Here is a 21,488-nt window from a genome sequence, read left to right on the forward strand (position 1 = left end):
AAGTCCATAAAAATAACAGCAAAAGAAAAATTGCATGAGACTAATAGCAAAAAAATATTGATACAGCAAAGTAGTTGAAAGGTTATGCAGTTGCAAGTGAAAGGCAGATTGCAGGGTTGAAAGTGAGGGCCTCCAAGTATCCAGGTGGAGCCCCTTAGTATTACAAAGCTTAAGGTGCTTAAGGCACAGTGCAACACAGGAAATAGAAATGAGAATATTCTAATTACAGGATTAAATAACTTCTTTCAATCATAAGAAGAAATCAGTAAAAGTATGAGGAATTTGGGAATCATCAAGGAAGTCACAGTCATATAGAGATTTTAATTCTCTGAGTCTGTGATAATGGAGAATCACATCCGAATCATAGTCTGCAGTGCCAGTATTGATGCAAGCAGGCGGAAGTCTCAGTCATATCTCATTCTCATGTTTAGTGTAACTGGGGAAAAGACTGACAAATCCACACAGAGCACAACAACAAATCCTAATACTTAATAAAATGTAAGCAACAGGAAATTGAAAGAACTGTATGCAAGAGCATGAACGTCATAACACTGAGGAGAAGGAAGAGCTGCCTAGTCAAGTAGGACTGAGAGTAGCCTGGGTCTTCTGCTTTGTCAAAAAGTTTTCATGCAGAACACAAATGCTAAGACACTAAAAGATGCTGAATACAACATGTGTAAGAAAAATCCCATGTGGAGTGCACTGAGACATTTTAGGCCCGATGTCCTCCTCCTATGTGGACATTTCATTGACAGATATGTACAATGCCCATTTTCAATAAGAATAATGCCTTAATGTGAATTTGTGTTTTAGATCACACTGAGAAAATACTAGACTTATTTTAAAACTAGAAGAACTAATGCTTAAAGCCATCTACTGTAATTTTGGCAATGTCAAATGTGTTTGTATATGTGGATCACTACAAGATTATTCCCAATGATGTCCTCACTAGGGACAGTGACAGGAATTTCACTGATTTCTTTAGAAAACACTCTCAGACGCAACCTGACCACACTGTTATAATGGGGGTGGGCAGTTGTTTGTATGTTTGTGTCGTGGTTTAACCCCAGCCAGCAACTATGCACCACACAGCCGCTCGCTCACTCCCCCCCCCCAGTGGGGTGGGGGACAGAATTGGAAGGGTGAAAGTCAGAAAACTCATGGGTTCAGATAAGAACAGTTTAATAATTGAAGTAAAATGAAATAGAATGGTAGTAGTAGTAGTAATAATACTAATAATAATAATATACAATAATAATATATAAAGCAAGTGATACACGACACAATTGCTCACCACCCACTGACTGATGCCCAGCCCGTTCCCGAGCAGCGATCGCTCCCCCCCGGCCAGCCCAGCTCGCCCCAGTTATATACTGAGCATGACGTCATATGGTATGGAATAGCCCTTTGGCCAGTCTGGGTCAGCTGCCCTGGCTGTGCCCCCTCCCAGCTTCTTGTGCACCTGGCAGAGCATGGGAAGCTGAAAAGTCCTTGACTGGTGTAAGCACTACTTTGCAACAACTAAAACATCAGTGTGTTATCAACATTATTCTGATACTAAATTCAAAACACAGCACTATACCAGCTACTAGGAAGAAAATTAACTCTATCCCAGCTGAAACCAGGGCAGTTTGTTTGTTTTACTTTTCATGATCACTTGCATGAATAACTTTGGTCTTACTTCTTATTTTCATTAAAAGCAGCCATCTTCATTCTTTAACTCTATCCCCTTATAATAAAAGCTAGCATTTTAAAAACGTAATCTTTTTAGTTTATGGAAAATATTTCACTTTATGCTTGTACCTTTTTTTCTCCTTTAACATTACGGGTTGAATATTCAGAAGAAATCCAGGGAATTAACCATGCAATTTCGAGGATCTAATTGTTAATTGAATAACTGTACATCTCTGAAAATGAGATAATATGCACTTCAACAAATATAACCTGATCAAAATAATCTGTCTGGCACATTCTAGCAATTTTCAATGTTTTCATTTAAACTATTTAAAGCCATGAGCACCTGCTGATAGAACATATTATCTGCTTGACCTCCCACAACTTTCAGCTCAGAAGAATAACATTAATTGGACTGGTTAATTTTATGTAATGAGTCTAAATCTTTTGTTCTCTTTTAAGAAACAATGACACATCTAAAAATAACATTTGCACAAAGAAAATGGCCTAAAAATATTATTTAATTACTGCACATTTTCTCCTGGAATTAACATTGTTCTCTGTTTGTAAAATTACTCAACAAACTAACGAGCAACTTAGTACTGTAATGAAAAGGTTGCAGAAAGATTGCACAGAAACAGTGGAAATGAACACTTGATAAAAGTAAAAAAAAACCCAAACACTGAAGGACATACCTGACTGGTGTACTTTAAAAAGACTGTATCAGGCATACCTCTAAATGTTCATTCATTTCTGCAGCAAGTATGATAAAATAATCTGTATTACTCATTTAGATTTTAGGAATCTGTGTTTGTGGTAATATTGATTCACATTTTTCAGTACCCTACTGATGCATTATTATTATTATTGTACTATTAACATTTACGTCCAAGAGACAGACCTATGCTTTCATTTCCAACACATTCTGCAAGCAAAATTCTATTCTATAGGTACTTCAGTGATATTTTCTTGCCCTAAAAGGTGCTCACTGGGTATTTTATTCAGACTACCATAAACTGTAATCAATAAGTAACTTTTCAGAGCAACAAGATAATGAAAAATACTATGATCAACTATAATTTTACTAATATGTGTATGCTATTTTTTTGAAATTCATCCATTTCTGTCCAATATAGTTCACTGATCTCCTTGGAATATGGTCCTAGGCTGTTTGTTTCACAGGTGAGCAGACAACAAAACTCTCAAAAAATTCTACCATAACAAAACATAACTTGGTTAATTTGATATGGTACTGATTTTTGTTACTAAATTTGGTGTTATATATCAGAAATGTTTTAGTTTTCTCTGAAAATAAAATTAGGTCCAGGAATATTTATTATGTAACCCAAAATTAAATATAAATGCACTTAACAGGAATTTCAGACCCATGGAAGACAGTGTGAAAGTCCTCACCTGTTGGTCTTGTAAATGTACAAAAGTACAAACTGTGCTCAGTCATCTCCCTTTGATACTTCAACCTGTAGAAATCATTAAGCATCACTAAAGGGGGAATTCTCTGGCTTTCCAAATTTTCAATGCTAGTTCTGTCTACAGACTGTGAACAGATTATTTCTTTTATGCGTCAATTCCTTCAGGACATAGCTGTATCTTCTTCTGCATGCATATGGTAGGTAAATAGATACATTGCTGACAATAAATTTCACCAGAATGAAATTACTCTGTGGATGAGTAGTAACCATGTAAAAAAGAGATCCAGATAAAACCAAGCTTGACTGGGGAGGAGGAAATTTGATGGGTTTTGTTTCACAGAATCATAGAATCATAGAATACCAGGTTGGAAGGGACCTCAAGGATCATCTGGTCCAACCTTTCTAGCACAATCTAGATGAGACGGCCCAGCACCATATCCAGCTGAGTCTTAAACGTGTTCAGCGTAGCGGAGTCAACCACTTCCCTGGGGAGATTATTCCAATGATTGACTGTTCTCATTGTGAAAAAATTACCTCTCGTGTCCAATCAGAATATCCCTGGGAGTAACTTGTACCCGTTACCCCTTGTCCTCACCATGTGACTCCTTGTAAAAAGGGAGTCTCCATCTTCTTTGTAGCTCCCTTTTAAGTACTGGTACATGGTGACGAGATCACCTCTAAGCCTCCTTTTCTCAGGGCTGAACAAACCCAACTCTCTCAGCCTATCCTCATACAGCAGGCTTCCCAGACCCTTGATCATCTTGGTGGGCCTTCTCTGGACCCCCTCCAGCCTGTCCACATCTCTTTTGTATAGCAGGGACCAGAACTGTACACAGTATTCCAGGTGTGGCCTGACAAGCGCTGAGTAGAGAGGGAGAATGACTTCTTTATCTCTGCTGGTGATGCCCTTTTTGATGCAACCCAGCATCCTATTGGCCTTCTTGGCCGCAGCAGCACACTGTTCGCTCATGTTGAGCTTCCTGTCCACCAGGACCCCCAGGTCCTTTTCCACAGAGCTGCTCTCTAGCCAGGTGGATCCCAGTCTGAGCTGCACTCCTGGATTATGTTTTCCCAGTTGCAAGACCTCACACTTGTCTTTTTGTTAAACTTCATAAGGTTCTTGTTAGCCCACTCTTCCAGCCTACCCAGATCTCCCTGCAGGGTGGCTCTCCCTTCCAGAGTGTCGACTTCCCCACTCAGTTTGGTGTCATCTCCAAACTTCATCAGGCTTCAGTGTTGGGCCCCATATTGATCCGTGGGGGATCCCACTTGTGACGGGTTGCCAGTTTGAAAAAGAGCCATTTACCACCACCCTTTGGGTGCGGACTGTCAGCCAATTCCTCACCCACTGCACAGACCACTTGTCCAGGCCATAACGCATCAGTTTCTCCAGGAGGAGGCCGTGGGGAAACATATCGAAAGCCTTGGAGAAGTCCAGGTAGACAATGTCGACTGCTCACCCCATGTCAACTGAGCAGGTCACTTTATCATAGAAGGCCACCAGATTTGTCAGGCATAAATTCGGTGTTTTTTTGTTGGTGATGGTGAAAACATAGGAAGCAAATAAGAAAAACTCGAGCTCAAATCAGGGTTAGTATTGTCACCATTGCTACTCCGAGACCACTCTGTAGCCTTGTTTCTATCTTTGTCTGCTTTGAGAAAATGTCCTTTGGATGCAGATTTCTTACTGTGACTCATATCGTTTTTAACTTTAAATTGTAGTTCTGCAAGCACTAACATTGCAGGGCAGTTCAGAAATCAAATAAGTTCATCAATACAGGACAGAATAGGAGAGAAGGTAAGAGACTGAAAGGTGCAAGAGGCTGATGTTTCCTGGAAAGGTATCACTTCCTTGAACATGTACGTAGTTTTCCTTTAAATGCTTCTTTTGATTTTACTTACCTAAACCTATTACAGTGTTTAAGGATTTGTGCGAATAAACCCTTGTTACAAGTTAGATATATAGCAACAGAAGACTGTGTAAGTCAAGAAGAAAAAAAAAAAAGAAGAAAAATAGAGACTAGTCTGCCTAATTTCAGAGAATGCAGCAGAGAATATTAATTCAAGTTAGTTTTGGATGAGAAAATGTGGAATTTTGTTTGTTTATTTGTTTTAATTTTTTTGGAGGAGGGGAGTTCTCCTGGAGGAGACAGCAAAGTTAGCTGCAGCATTTGTCACTTGATTAATTTTTCTTTAATACATGGTAAAAACATCCCTTATGCAATACAGATGCCTCTTTCTGTACATTGGAAATTGAACTAAATTAATTATTCCTTTACTATTAGGAGTCACTCTTGGTTTGTATCAACAGGATCTAGTTGCACAGCTGCAGTGTAGCTGTGGTAATAGACTGTGTTAGAAAGAGTGTGTAATATATGTTTCAGATCTATAGTAAAAGCAGCTGCTTCTAAGTGAAAAAAGAGGATAAAACATGATAAAAAATGAAAGCTAAATTACAAAATATTAACTGACTTTCTTTTCTTAAAGAAACTTTAAATTTAATACACATTCAGTTAGTGTGCTAAATCATCATGTTTTAAAAATACATTGTGATGCACTAGGTGGAAAACATTTCATATCAAAAGCTTAATGCATCAGGCTGCGAGGCTTGATTTCAGATGAATTACATCTGAAGTATTTTAGTCAGCTGCTAGGATATAAAAACAGCATTTTAATAAATTGATGTATGACCCACTCTAACCACTGCTTTCCACAGTGCATTAAAAAGCTGAATAAAAGCACTGAATAGCTTTTTTTTACTTTTTTTTTTCGTTTTTTCCCTTTTTTAAGCATATTGCTTTGACTGGTCTGTCTTTAAATTCACTAATGAAAAGGGAAAGCACACTAAATTTGTCCTTACCATAAAAGCTAGTTTGTGGGGCATTGGCTATTTTAGACCAATATACTCTTCCTAGATGTTATGCTGAAGTTATAAATTCTTCCCTTTGTAGCCAAGTAATAAATACCCTCATTTGCCATTGACTGAGCATCTGTGTGTCAACAAGATCAAGTTATGAAATACCTTACAATTAGATGTTGTTAAATAATAGATCAAATGAAATAATGCCCTGTCCTGCACCTTACAGTTTTTAAGATCTGTGTGCATGAAACTCTCAAAGGTTGCTTTAGAGGAACTGAGATATGAACAGAAGGCAAGTGGACAGAGGAAGAGAAGAGCACAGGAGCGAAAATGGACACGGTGTAAGCATTTCTGAGAAAAGAAGAGATAAGGTACCTGGAGGAGGTATAAGAAGGATTGGAGTGGGAGTGGTTAGGACTCTGCAGACGAGGAGAAAGTCATCTTATGTCCTGGAAGATCAGGAAGGCATGGCAAAGTTTTGGAGGACTGATATGCAAAAAATGGTAAGGGGTAAAAAGTGGTCCTGGTAAGAGCACTTTGGAATGAGCAGGAGTGAGGGCTTCCCAGTGGTGAGAGGGTAACTGTAGAGCCCAGGACTGATTAATAAAGTGGAAGCAAAGAACAATTGTGAGGATGGAAAGATTTGAAGAACAGAGAGGTTTGAGGGCGTCTTGAGCAGATGAGGAAGAGGTAGGGTACGGGCCAGTGAAAGACTAGGAAGATGTAGCAAGTCAGAGTATCTGGGAAGTTAAAAGAACAAGGAAGTGGTGAGGATCAGAACTTTTCTCTAAATCTATGCTAGTGATTCTGAATACATTTTTTAGCTTAGGAAAGAAGATACTTGTTGTCGTGGTTTAACCCCAGCCAGCAACTAAGCACCACACAGCCACTCGCTCACTCCCCCCCGGTGGGATGGGGGAGAGAATCGGAAGAGTAAAAGTGAGAAAACTCATGGGTTGAGATAAAAACAGTTTAATGGGTAAAGCAGAAGCCGCGCGCGCAAGCAAAGCAAAGCAAAGCAAGGAATTCATTCACTACTTCCCATTGTCAGGCAGGTGTTCAGCCATCCTCAGGAAAGCAGGGCTCCATCACACGTAAAGGTTACTTGGGCAGACAAACACCATCATGCCCAATGTCGTCCGCCCCCCCCCTCCTTCTCCTTCCCCCAGCTTATATACTGAGCATGACGTCATATGGTATGCAATAGCCCTTTGGCCAGTCTGGGTCAGCTGTCCTAGCTATGCTCCCTCCCAGCTTCTTGTGCACCTGGCAGAGCACAAGAAGCTGAAAAGTCCTTGACTAGTGTAAACTCTGCTCAGCAAGAACCAAAACATCAGTGCGTTATCAACATTATTCTCATCCTAAATCCAAAACACAGCGCTCTACCAGCTACTAAGAAGATAACTAACTCTATCCCAGCTGAAACCAGGACACTTGTAAACTGTGATTCATCTCTTGCTGATATTGATTCAATTGCCTATACGTACCACATAGAATCTGTTGCTATTTGAGACATGCTGGACAATCTGAGATATCCTTTTCAGACCAGCAGTGATGGCACAGGAGGACAGGAGAACACAAGTTCTTTTGAAGTGTCAGCTACAGACCAGTTGGGATGCCACTGGGTACCTCACAAAGATAGAGATGGATATGCGTGGGTGGTTTCACCAGGTCCAGATGCTTACTTTTGCTAAGCATGATCATGTGACACCAGGAGAAGTTGTCCACATGTTGTCAGATGCTTAGAAACCTCAATTACACTCCAATAATCTGTTTTGTCCACTGTTAATAAAGGGTTCTTAGGGTAATAGCTCAGACTCTTACATTATAAATATCTAAAGCTAGGTGATGTAAATCCTATTCCTGTATTATGCTGCAAGGAGAAGCCTTGCAGTTGTCATTGCTTCCCACATATATGGAAGGCATCAAGTTAATATATTTCTTTCTGTCCTTAGTTGCAGGGATAGCTCTATAGAGCCAGGGAAAAGTCCAGCTTTTTAGACAAGTTAACACTATAAAATAAGTGAATAATCTACTAAAATGGAGAAAATAAGTTCTTTCTAATTCCCAACAAAAGGGAAGTAAAATTTCCAATTAAATTCTCCTTAGTGGAATATTTGCATACCTTCAGGAACACAAGCATAAAAGCGCTTTAATATGTGTAATTCTACTTCATTTCCTTTAATATCTTGCCTTAGAAAAATGCCTGGCATATGGTTCAAAATGTAATTTTCTTCCCAACTCTTTAAAGATAATCATTGTCCATACTTACCAATCACATGGTTACACACACAGAGCTGGCATGTTTTCTTCATCTTTGCTAATGCACAAGTAATAGATTTTAGATTTTTATGTACAAGATGTTAACCCGTCAATCCCAAAACATGCCAAAGAGGACAGCAGACAAAGTAACAGAATATCATCAAAACCAAAATTTGGTGCTAAAACACTTCCAGTGTTAAACATAGCAATTTCAGGAAATGCTTCCTAACCCACAGACCAAATGGTGCACAAGGACTTATTTTTTGCACTGTTAGAGCTAGTTCCTGCAAAGCAAACTCGGTATGTTCACACTACACAGAACTTGACTTCAGATGACTTCCGAACTTCATGGGGTGCCCTAATGGCCTGAAAGTATGCATAACATACATATTGCTGTATGGGTGAGTGAGTGAGCATATGGAAAAGTCTGAGGGTATGCAGCACACAGCAATAATGTAGAGCACAGAAAAACATACCACAATAGTATTATTTGTACCCCCTCCTAGGAAGTTGTCTCCAGAATAAGGTATCTTTAGGACTATATGCTTTTCTGAACCTTGAACCTGCATTTTGCTTTTGAGTGACTTACTCAGGGTCCTCCAAAACAGAGCCAAAGAACAAACTTAACAATTAAACAGCACAGATGATCATGGCCCTAATGTTCAAATTAGCTCCCTACACCTATTATTTTAGCACCATAAATATGCCTAAAGGAATCTGAGATGTTATCTTATCCACGTGCTTGGTCCAAATTTTTTATCTGATAGAGACATGTTCTGTCACCCAGAGTAAGCCCATACCACATTAAACACTTAACTGAAAGAAGCCAGCTGAAAAAGGCAGGCATCCTTTGGGAGTAAATAATCTCACCTCAGATGTAAGTTACCTTCTGGAAGATCCTCTCCCACTCATACAAACACAAAAGAAGGACAGGCTTATAACTTAGAATCAGGTCCTCATTTTAAAACTTATGTGCCTTACTTTAGACTAAAAGACCCTTTGTGTGTGTATATATAGATACACACTTGTGTATGTGTGTTATGTACACAAGTGTGTACATATATATGTACACAAAGGGTCTTTATATCTAGGTATTTATACATATAAAGGGTCTTTTAGTCCAAATATATATGCATGCATATATGTATGTATTTAATACACACACATGTATCTGCATCTGTATATAATGTTTATTTCTTCTGGGCATCTATTTTTTTATTATTTCACTACCTAAGCTTTCAGATTTACATAACAGTTCTGTATTTTCTTTCTTTGACATCTACACAATATCAGTCACGTTGCAAGAAATACAGAACATTAAATCTAATTAATTTACGTACAAATATGATCTTTTCCCACAAAACCTCTTGAGTTAGAAATACTTGGTTCAGATCATGTTTACAAATAATCATTCATATTTTAAGTTTGCTTGTGAAGACTTTATCCAGGCTTGTTGCCTTTTTTAAAGATGTGGAAAATGGGAGGTTTTAAGCTTTAATGGCAGAAACACATGGAACCAGGAGTCAGACGTGCTCTAATGCACAAATTCCCATATGCTCTAGAAAGCAGAATATATTCCAGGACAACATGGCAATGCACAAAGCTGAGAATGTTTCTGAGGGTCTCAGAAAGTATTTCACAGATTAAACAGTCCTGAGAAGCCTGAGAAGTGTAAGAATACATTTTGTTGCAAGAACTGCATAAAATATAAATATAACAAAGGATATAAATATTGGATGGGTACTGAAAAAAACCCCAAAACAACAGTTTACTCTTTAGAAAGTAAGTTCTTCATGAAAATTAAGGAAAAATAATGACAGAGTACACCTAATTGTGGTTTTTGTAGTAAAAATAAGGGCTGGCGACCGGAAGATCACACGCTGTACGGAAAGAGTTAAGGGTCGACCCTCCCTTGTCTCCGCCCCTTATAACATGACACGCCTACTGCTGGGAGTATAAAGGTAAACTACTGCGCAATAAACGTTGAAGCTGAACACCCACACTGTGTGTGCTGACTGTTCCTTCCCCAGCCCGGGTCAGCTGGAGATCCGCCGGTATAACCTTGATATGTAACGAACGCTACATAGCGGTGACCCCGACGTGATCGGCTGCAGGTAGCAGCGATGGAGCTCGCAGAACTCGTAAAGGTACTAAAGTTGGTAGCGACGGAGGTGGGCGAGGATGGGGCGATAAGGAAAAGGCCCACGGGCGACTGCATCCAATGGATGCTACGCCGGGGAGTGCTCGGCACTCCCACAGAAGTTTCTGGACACCCCAAATTGGGGGAAAATATGCAACGAGCTGACAGAAGTGATTATAAGCAATGTTGGAGGAGCCAGTGACCGGCTTCGTGCCTGGGGAACAGTAGAAAGGGTGCTCAAGAAGGGGTTTGTGGCAAAGCGGTGCTGGCTTGCCGCACATAGCGCGCTGATGGGGCATGAAGTTCCTGGGAATGAAAAGCCAACGGGTTTAGTCTTGGAGGGGACACAGGCTGGCTGGGAGGGAGCACAGCCGGGGGGGCTGACCCAGACTGGCCAAAGGGCTATGCCATGCCATATGATATCATGCTCAACATATAAAGCTGGGGGAAGAAGAAGGAATGGGGGGACATTTGGAGTGATGGCGTTTATCTTCCCAAGTAACCGTTATGCGTGATGGAGCCCTGCTTTCCCAGGAATGGCTGAACACCTGCTTGCCTATGCGAAGTAGTGAATGAATTCCTTGCTTTGCTTGCGCGCGCGGCTTCTGCTTTACCCATTAAACTGTTTTTATCTCAACCCATGAGTTTTCTCACTTTTACTCTTCCGATTCTCTCCCCCATCCCACCGGGGGGGAGTGAGCAAGCAGCTGTGTGGTGCTTAGTTGCTAGCTGGGGTTAAACCACGACAGTTTTTTTTGGCGCCCAATATAGGGTAGAAAGGGTTCGAGATAACGACAGATTTAATTGGAATGTGCTAGATCGAAGTTATAGCAGGTATTGCTGTTTAGCTATTAATCGGCAGGTTTCTGTGCTTGCCACGGGGCTTGCTTGCCTTACTATATATTAGAGCCTAATGCTCGTTAGTGGCTGCTTTTTGCTTTCTCTGCTTGCTGTACTGCTGAACTGCTTATCATCTTACTCCACTGTGCCTGGGAACATTCTGATAACAGCAATGGCTATGTGCCTGGGCTGGCAGATGGCCAGGGCATCTCTGCTGTTTTTCTGTACTGCTGTACTGGACAGGCTGGAACTCCAGCGTGAACTCGAGTTGAAGGGGTGGCCTGTGGGGCACAGACGGGGCCGTCGTTACTGGGGACTGAGCCAACGGAGGAATGGAAGGCGCAGGGAGGCTATGGCGCAGCGGGAACAAAGGAGTCGGGAAAGGTGTTCCCGTTACGAGTGGGGAGTCTAGAGCAGCCACCCACGGAACCTTCGGCACCTTCTGCACCAGCGGATCCGCCACCTACTCAATACCCCTGGGGCGAGTTGCAACAATGTGTGGAAAGGGAGCTGACTGATAGGTTGCTGGATTGGGTCCCGGGGGCTGATGTGGGATCCCAGCGGTATTGCGAACTATGTGAAGGAAGATGGCGGGAAGGGGAAAAGGAGGGCAAGACACCAACACCTTCTGAGGATGCCCCGTTGCATCCCAGTGATCGATGGGTGCTGGACACACAGAGAGCAGAGCGCAGGAAAGGATCTGAGGAACAAGGAGAACCGGCGTCACGGCTGACGACATCTAGGGGGGGTGGTAGGGCTCCCCCAGCACTGCCAGTGATACCTGAGCTACCAGAGGGACCCCTTACCCCTGGGGCAGTGGGAAAGCGAACTAGTATTACTTTGCAAGATGCTCGCTCTGTGATTGTTGCTTATCCTGTGTGTTCCAAAGGTCCCCTCTGGGAGGCAGGGGTAAACCCTCGAGGGTTGCAGCCCAACCAAATATGGCAGTCTGATGTTAAGATTTATGAACCCTTTAATCCATGTAAGTATCTGCATGTCACAGTTGATACCTGCAGTGGAGTTATTTTAGCCACTATGCATGCTAAACAAAACGCTCTCGTAGTTATTTTACATTGGCGGGACTGTATGGCGCAACTTGGCATCCCACAAAAAATTAAAACAGATAACGGAGTGGCATATGTCAGCAAGAAGACAAAGGACTTTTGTGCGCGCTGGGATATTCAGTTGAGTCATGGCATCCCCTACAACAGTACGGGCCAAAGCATTGTAGAACGCGCGCATCGCACATTAAAAGGGTTACTCGACCGACTTAGGGAGGGGGAAAATATAAGCCCAGGAACAGGGGTTCCCCCTCCCCTTGACCCTCCCTTATTTCGGGCTCAGCGTCTGTTGATGACAGCACTAATTACCTTAAATCATACCATTTGAGGGAACACCTATAAAACCCAGACTGCAACCCAGGCACATTTCCGGCTCGATGAGAACGAAGGGCCTTACCCTTTGGTTCAAGTACGGGACCTGCAAACCCGTGAATGGGGGGTCCGTATTCCCTCCATTGCCTGGGACGTGGGTATGCATGTGTGCAAACCGAGAAAGGGACGCTAGAATGGGTACCCAGTCTAAATATTTGACCGTATAAACATTAATCAATTTATTGAGTCTTATCTTGACAGGTTACCATTTCCCTGTGCATCCTGATGGTGTGGGGGAGCAATGAGGGAGCCGCAACGAACTACTGGCTGGATTGGGCAAAATCCATGAACATAACGGATGCGTGTCTGTATATGCCGGCTATTGGACAAGCCTCTACCTGTCTATTGTTCACCCCCTACTTCACTAGTGATAAGGAGGACAGTTGCTGCCACAAGTCAAACCAGAGCTCCACTATCCCAGGCTTACAAAACTGGAATGTTAATAACGCCCAAACTTTTAATAACCGGGCTCATAGTCTTGTTACTTGTTCTTGACCTTGTTGTGCTATTACCCTGTCTGTTACGCTTAATTATGCGTTCTATGAGTTGTATATTAAGAAGTCTTACCACATATCGATTATTTTATGTGCAGCTTCCCCAGCGACATCCAGAGCTACTGGAGCTAAGGGAGGGGGAAATGTAGTAAAGATAAGGGCTGGCGACCAGAAGATCACACGCTGTACAGAAAGAGTTAAGGGTCGACCCTCCCTTGTCTCCACCCCTTATAACATGACACGCCTACTGCTGGGAGTATAAAGGTAAACTACTGCGCAATAAACGTTGAAGCTGAACACCCACACTGTGTGTGCTGACTGTTCCTTCCCCAGCCCGGGTCAGCTGGAGATCCGCCGGTATAACCTTGATATGTAACGAACGCTACATAGCGGTGACCCCGACGTGATCGGCTGCAGGTAGCAGCGATGGAGCTCGCAGAACTCGTAAAGGTACTAAAGTTGGTAGCGACGGAGGTGGGCGAGGATGGGGCGATAAGGAAAAGGCCCACGGGCGACTGCATCCAATGGATGCTACGCCGGGGAGTGCTCGGCACTCCCACAGAAGTTTCTGGACACCCCAAATTGGGGGAAAATATGCAACGAGCTGACAGAAGTGATTATAAGCAATGTTGGAGGAGCCAGTGACCGGCTTCGTGCCTGGGGAACAGTAGAAAGGGTGCTCAAGAAGGGGTTTGTGGCAAAGCGGTGCTGGCTTGCCGCACATAGCGCGCTGATGGGGCATGAAGTTCCTGGGAATGAAAAGCCAACGGGTTTAGTCTTGGAGGGGACACAGGCTGGCTGGGAGGGAGCACAGCCGGGGGGGCTGACCCAGACTGGCCAAAGGGCTATGCCATGCCATATGATATCATGCTCAACATATAAAGCTGGGGGAAGAAGAAGGAATGGGGGGACATTTGGAGTGATGGCGTTTATCTTCCCAAGTAACCGTTATGCGTGATGGAGCCCTGCTTTCCCAGGAATGGCTGAACACCTGCTTGCCTATGCGAAGTAGTGAATGAATTCCTTGCTTTGCTTGCGCGCGCGGCTTCTGCTTTACCCATTAAACTGTTTTTATCTCAACCCATGAGTTTTCTCACTTTTACTCTTCCGATTCTCTCCCCCATCCCACCGGGGGGGAGTGAGCAAGCAGCTGTGTGGTGCTTAGTTGCTAGCTGGGGTTAAACCACGACAGTTTTTTTTGGCGCCCAATATAGGGTAGAAAGGGTTCGAGATAACGACAGATTTAATTGGAATGTGCTAGATCGAAGTTATAGCAGGTATTGCTGTTTAGCTATTAATCGGCAGGTTTCTGTGCTTGCCACGGGGCTTGCTTGCCTTACTATATATTAGAGCCTAATGCTCGTTAGTGGCTGCTTTTTGCTTTCTCTGCTTGCTGTACTGCTGAACTGCTTATCATCTTACTCCACTGTGCCTGGGAACATTCTGATAACAGCAATGGCTATGTGCCTGGGCTGGCAGATGGCCAGGGCATCTCTGCTGTTTTTCTGTACTGCTGTACTGGACAGGCTGGAACTCCAGCGTGAACTCGAGTTGAAGGGGTGGCCTGTGGGGCACAGACGGGGCCGTCGTTACTGGGGACTGAGCCAACGGAGGAATGGAAGGCGCAGGGAGGCTATGGCGCAGCGGGAACAAAGGAGTCGGGAAAGGTGTTCCCGTTACGAGTGGGGAGTCTAGAGCAGCCACCCACGGAACCTTCGGCACCTTCTGCACCAGCGGATCCGCCACCTACTCAATACCCCTGGGGCGAGTTGCAACAATGTGTGGAAAGGGAGCTGACTGATAGGTTGCTGGATTGGGTCCCGGGGGCTGATGTGGGATCCCAGCGGTATTGCGAACTATGTGAAGGAAGATGGCGGGAAGGGGAAAAGGAGGGCAAGACACCAACACCTTCTGAGGATGCCCCGTTGCATCCCAGTGATCGATGGGTGCTGGACACACAGAGAGCAGAGCGCAGGAAAGGATCTGAGGAACAAGGAGAACCGGCGTCACGGCTGACGACATCTAGGGGGGGTGGTAGGGCTCCCCCAGCACTGCCAGTGATACCTGAGCTACCAGAGGGACCCCTTACCCCTGGGGCAGTGGGAAAGCGAACTAGTATTACTTTGCAAGATGCTCGCTCTGTGATTGTTGCTTATCCTGTGTGTTCCAAAGGTCCCCTCTGGGAGGCAGGGGTAAACCCTCGAGGGTTGCAGCCCAACCAAATATGGCAGTCTGATGTTAAGATTTATGAACCCTTTAATCCATGTAAGTATCTGCATGTCACAGTTGATACCTGCAGTGGAGTTATTTTAGCCACTATGCATGCTAAACAAAACGCTCTCGTAGTTATTTTACATTGGCGGGACTGTATGGCGCAACTTGGCATCCCACAAAAAATTAAAACAGATAACGGAGTGGCATATGTCAGCAAGAAGACAAAGGACTTTTGTGCGCGCTGGGATATTCAGTTGAGTCATGGCATCCCCTACAACAGTACGGGCCAAAGCATTGTAGAACGCGCGCATCGCACATTAAAAGGGTTACTCGACCGACTTAGGGAGGGGGAAAATATAAGCCCAGGAACAGGGGTTCCCCCTCCCCTTGACCCTCCCTTATTTCGGGCTCAGCGTCTGTTGATGACAGCACTAATTACCTTAAATCATACCATTTGAGGGAACACCTATAAAACCCAGACTGCAACCCAGGCACATTTCCGGCTCGATGAGAACGAAGGGCCTTACCCTTTGGTTCAAGTACGGGACCTGCAAACCCGTGAATGGGGGGGTCCGTATTCCCTCCATTGCCTGGGACGTGGGTATGCATGTGTGCAAACCGAGAAAGGGACGCTAGAATGGGTACCCAGTCTAAATATTTGACCGTATAAACATTAATCAATTTATTGAGTCTTATCTTGACAGGTTACCATTTCCCTGTGCATCCTGATGGTGTGGGGGAGCAATGAGGGAGCCGCAACGAACTACTGGCTGGATTGGGCAAAATCCATGAACATAACGGATGCGTGTCTGTATATGCCGGCTATTGGACAAGCCTCTACCTGTCTATTGTTCACCCCCTACTTCACTAGTGATAAGGAGGACAGTTGCTGCCACAAGTCAAACCAGAGCTCCACTATCCCAGGCTTACAAAACTGGAATGTTAATAACGCCCAAACTTTTAATAACCGGGCTCATAGTCTTGTTACTTGTTCTTGACCTTGTTGTGCTATTACCCTGTCTGTTACGCTTAATTATGCGTTCTATGAGTTGTATATTAAGAAGTCTTACCACATATCGATTATTTTATGTGCAGCTTCCCCAGCGACATCCAGAGCTACTGGAGCTAAGGGAGGGGGAAATGTAGTAAAGATAAGGGCTGGCGACCAGAAGATCACACGCTGTACAGAAAGAGTTAAGGGTCGACCCTCCCTTGTCTCCACCCCTTATAACATGACACGCCTACTGCTGGGAGTATAAAGGTAAACTACTGCGCAATAAACGGGGAAGCTGAACACCCACACTGTGTGTGCTGACTGTTCCTTCCCCAGCCCGGGTCGGCTGGAGATCTGCCGGTATAACCTTGATAAGTCATGAACGCTACATTTTTTAAACTCTACACCTGTTTTTACCTTTCTTTTTTTGTGGCTAGAAAATTAAGATAGGATTCCTCTACTCAAATTCACATTTAAAGAAGTTAGATATTCATAACAGAACTAGCCACTTCAGGCTATTTTTATAGTCAAAGAGAAGAATAAGATTCTAAAATAGGCCATTAAGACAAACTGTAATGTTTTTGCAGGTGCATATTTCTCTGCATTGACTATAAGGAGAGCCTAAAATAGCTAATTCTAATTTGAATACCTAGGGTTTTTTACTTCTAGTTCAGTCTTCTGATCAGACATTAGTAAATGTAAATACTAGAAAACATATGAAGAAGAAAAATGGAATTAGACAAAGGTAATGGGGGGAAAAAAAGCTTTGTGGAAGCAAATAGAATAAAGAAATAGAAAGACTTGATATACAGGGGAAAGTGGTTCCTATAAGGACATGACAAAAGAAATACTAGGTTCATATTTTCTTTGCCTTCTTTTCGTATGTTTCTCTTTGTCATCCCTCTCATACTGACATTTTTTACTGGTGTTTATATGGAAAGGTGACAGGAAGGTGAAATGTTTCCATAGTGTTCAATAAGACTCAAAACTCAAAATGTTCATATCTGTCAGAAAGTGTCAAAGTCAGCAAGTTCACCATTTGGGAGAAAAGATCAGAAACATACTTTCACAAAAACCTTCAACAGCACATGAATTATTGTTAATTTATTTTTTTATAGACACTCCTAAAATTCAGCTGTACTGTAGCTATATATAACCTACCCTAAATATGCCTAAATTTCTATAATCAGTAACTCAGTAGTAGTAATGTCTTTGAGATATGCAAGAGACATTACTTTTTGGCAAAGTAAGAAAACCTACTGTATTTTACATTGTAAAAAGTTTTAAGTTCAGAAACTTAAAAAAATATTTATGTTTTACATCAAGTAAATATAGAAAGGTTAATCTTGAAAAATCTACAGCTTCCAGGTGCAGAGACTCTTCAATGTTCCACCTCTTTATATTATTTCACATAAATCATAGAAGACACTAGAAACATATGTAAAGTGAGAGAACAATTTAACCAATTCTACAGAATCACAGTGAGATTTTCTGCCCCAAAATAACTTCTACCTTAGACAAGATGTACAAAGTATCTATACCAATGAAACAGAAGGAGAAAATGAAAGGAGAAAAAGACGTCCTTGATCTATCTTTCAGTAGCAAGTGACTTCATTCTAAGCAAACTGAAAAAGAGACTCAAAAGAACTGCTTGGAGCTCTTCTCCCCTCTTTCCTCCACTGGACACTGATTTAGCTTCCATGAAAGTATCATTGAAATACTGAGTAAAATTACCACTCACTGAAATTATCTTTCTGAAGACTGTTATGACCATATTTTATCAAAATCACAGAATCATTATCCAACCCTCATTATCCTTGACCTGTCATCACTTTCACCAGTGCTAGTTCAGCTCTTCTTTTGTCAGGACTTGAATCATACTCTTTCCTGTCTAAGAGTTTACCTCGGTGTGCTCAGTGTCAGCACCTTGGCATAGAACAGGTGGCTAATCTTGTTTTAGACTGCTGTGAAGAAAAGATCAGAAGAAGCCTTACCAGCGGCTTTCCCCCTCACCCCCCGGTTCTTTTTTCTTGCAGGTACATTTAAGCTCAGGCCCTCACTTTTGGTCCTTGCTTTAGCTAAGCTGCAGGCATGCTTTGGCTTCTCTGTGCATCTCTTACTCAGTTTAAAAGGGTTCTCCATAAATTCTCCCTATTGTCCCAGGAGATGATGGAAAGTGGACATGATCCCAGAATCCATGCCTTATCTATTGTATTTTTTTAAAAAATTATCTTTTTCCCATTACTAGTAAATTCATCAAAATTTAGACAATTTGCTTGCTAAGCAGTTCACCTAATAACCTAAATTATATTATCTGAATGACTGCCAATGTTCCTTTGTCTGTCTTGTGTAAGCATTCTGTCATTCTATGATTCTATGATAATCTTTAAACATGAAGAAAAGAATTTTAAGCAGTATGTCCTGTTTGATGACAAAATACTATGTATGTTAGCATATGCAAACCAGACAAAAATAAAAGAAATTTGCAGCTGTAGCTGGGATAGATTCATTTTAGAAGTATATGAGTATCTACAGTTAGATCCTGACCTAGTCCCTTAAGCCTCGGGGAAGGAAGTAGAGACTGAATGAAGTGATTCACCTAACTTATTTTAGGTATCTACTTTAGGGTAAGAAGTATATCCTAGATATTCTTCTTTTTCTTCCCTGCTTATAAAAGGAGTCCAGAGTGAATAGCTCAAAAATAGACACCAAAACTCAATTCAGTAGCCTAAATATGGTACTAGTCAACTGAGATGCCCTGTGATATCTGACTTGATCTTTAGCTACCATACCAGAAAGAATTGTCTTCTATGTGTCCTGTGTAATGTCTGCCATTCCCATGTGGATGATCAGATTATTCAGAACAACTCAAATATCCCTTTATGATTACATTTAGGCAAGTGAATCTAGCTCGAGGTGTCTGATTTCCCATTATAGCCAATGGAATTCTGGTGCTTCATTTAGTTGTCCGCAAGGTGACTGGTGCCATATGAGGCGCCTTAGGTTTCCCTCAGCCTGCCATTTGTCAATAGGACACAGGTTTGCCATTGTTCATGTATTGCATCTGCCACCATCGCATCTGTCTTGGATTTACGAAGGCATCTCCAATGGTTGCAAATGCTTCTCTTTAGGCAGCTCCTTAGCCCTATCTATTGGGAGCTTCAGTCCCAGATTAGGATGCAGATTATTGCATTTAGATACCTAAATTAAAGTGTATGCTATCTGGACATGAACGCTACCCCTAATGTAAGATAGAATTGATCTTACCTTTATGCCTACCGAGAATTTCAGGTATGGGATTTGCTGTTGTGTAAACTTTTCCTAATCTTTCTTTCACTCATCTTCCCTTCTTTCTAAATCGTGTGATACCAGTGGGAACAGAAAGTTAGTTCAGTAAAAAAAGACTTTTACCCTCTCATGCCTGTATTTCTTTTTATGTTACCAGAAGTATATATTTACTTAATATAGTTTCTTTATCAAGTCAGAGAATAACCCTAGGCTTCACTGAATCTCAAGAATTCCTCAGAGCTAAATTATCATATATAAACTAGAAGTGTTAATTATTCCTGTCAAAGGAAGCTGGTAAAGGGTGTTAACAGTAAGAAAATTACAGCAGTAAATAGGAAGAAAGAAGCAAGAGTTTATGCTAAAATATGGGGAAAAAAAAGCCTGAACAGTATGCAAACAGGAATAGCATGCCTTTATAACAGAAAGGCAGAACACTTGAATCTGGCTTTATTTTCAAAAGTTGGTATACAGAAAAAGAAGGATAAGTTATTACCTGGTGATGGACAGAAATAGACAAGCAGCTTCAAAAATTGGATAGGCTTCAAAATGATAGTCCAAAATGCCAAGATGTGCTTCTGTTGAATTAAGCAGAGATGATAAAAAGCATTTATGACTTGCTGTCCAACAAAATGTCTAGGAGAAATGAAAGGCCTTTCAAGAAAACACAAAATTTTACAATGATAGCTCCGCTCCTGAAAAAGAGTGCAACACATGAATACAAATACATTTATAGAATAAATAATCTACTATTGGATGTCTGAGATTTCCATGTTAAAAGATATGATATGCTACTATAATATGAAATGCTACTATAATATGAAATTTAATCTTGAGATTGTGATTCAAAATATTAGTAGTAGGAAAACATTACTTTAACATTTGCTGAAGAGATGCTCCTAGCACATCTTTACCCTGTACAGACTTTGTGCAAACAGGAAAATGATGAAAACAAGCTCCTGAGATGTCACAGATATCTCAACATGTAAATGCTTTCATGAGATAAAATGCTGCTACTTATTGTCCTTGGAAATAAGATTGTAAATTTGACCAGAAAAAACCAAACCAAAACAAAATGAAATAAAACAAAACACCATACTGTTACATTTATTGGCAACACGATTCAGGAAGAACTGTATAAGAAAATAATTTATTTCAAGGTTTATAAACAGCAATAGCTGAATTTCCCAGTTAACCCAGAAAAAAGAAAAATGTAAATATTTTGAAGAATTGTAACCCAAAGATACCAGAAAAGAAACAACTCTTGCAAATGTAAAGACTTTTTGATTCAGAGTATAAAATATTAAGTATTTAAAATATGGTTTGTTTTCTGTTGTTGTGTTTTGTGGTTTTTATTTGGTTACAAAATTTTTAGGGTACCTCATCTACATGCAGAACTAATATCTGTGAATTCAAGAGTTTTAACATAAATTTTGAAAGTCTGTCTATAAATCTACTTAATATTTTTCTTATTTATTAAAAAATATACTCTGATTATTTTACAATCTCAGGTAATTTTTTTTAGTATATTTATTCTGTTTCTTTGGGAAAAAAAAAAAGTCTCTAAATAACTTAGGTTTCCATATATTCAACAGTGTCTTCTCTGCCAAATTCTTTGAGAGGCCGATTTCTGTCATGAGTTCTCTCTTGCATAATAAATAAATAAATAAATAAATAAATAAATAAACTCATCTTTTCACATGATAAGAATGTACCTAATCCTTGCCAACTAAAAATTGGTTGACTATTTCAAACTGGTAGTCTTGGTTCTTTCTCTATATAATGTGGAACGAAAGAGGCATATACAGAGTGTGATTCATTTAATCCTAAAATTGGTTTCTACTGCCCAACTCGTATTGCCT

General features: G+C 41.5%; 2 protein-coding genes and 1 long non-coding RNA gene across 3 annotated transcripts; 2 read left to right on the forward strand and 1 right to left on the reverse strand.

Annotated features, from left to right (window-relative positions):
- Nucleotides 1-1,369: 1,369 nt before the first annotated feature.
- Nucleotides 1,370-5,481, reverse strand: LOC148055854 (uncharacterized). Its single transcript, XR_015704666.1, has 3 exons — nucleotides 3,088-5,481; nucleotides 2,370-2,427; nucleotides 1,370-1,907 (listed from the first exon to the last, which is right to left on the reverse strand). It is a non-coding gene; the product is annotated as an uncharacterized LOC148055854 (long non-coding RNA).
- A 764-nt stretch (nucleotides 5,482-6,245) lies between these two features.
- Nucleotides 6,246-13,436, forward strand: LOC148055855 (uncharacterized). The gene is made up of 3 exons (XM_087758753.1): nucleotides 6,246-6,474; nucleotides 11,475-12,188; nucleotides 12,841-13,436. Exons 1-3 carry the CDS (start codon nucleotides 6,246-6,248, stop codon nucleotides 12,882-12,884), a joined length of 987 nt encoding a protein of 328 aa, XP_087614879.1. The 3' UTR covers nucleotides 12,885-13,436.
- On the forward strand, nucleotides 13,181-16,647 carry LOC148055856 (uncharacterized). The gene is made up of 3 exons (XM_087758754.1): nucleotides 13,181-13,187; nucleotides 14,685-15,398; nucleotides 16,052-16,647. Exons 1-3 carry the CDS (start codon nucleotides 13,181-13,183, stop codon nucleotides 16,093-16,095), a joined length of 765 nt encoding a protein of 254 aa, XP_087614880.1. The 3' UTR covers nucleotides 16,096-16,647.
- The last annotated feature ends 4,841 nt before the right edge of the window (nucleotides 16,648-21,488 follow it).

This window comes from Nipponia nippon, unplaced genomic scaffold (genome assembly GCF_047370975.1).
Source record: "Nipponia nippon isolate SJK-2023a ecotype South Korea unplaced genomic scaffold, ASM4737097v1 scaffold_2, whole genome shotgun sequence".
In the NCBI taxonomy this organism is placed as follows: domain Eukaryota; kingdom Metazoa; phylum Chordata; class Aves; order Pelecaniformes; family Threskiornithidae; genus Nipponia; species Nipponia nippon.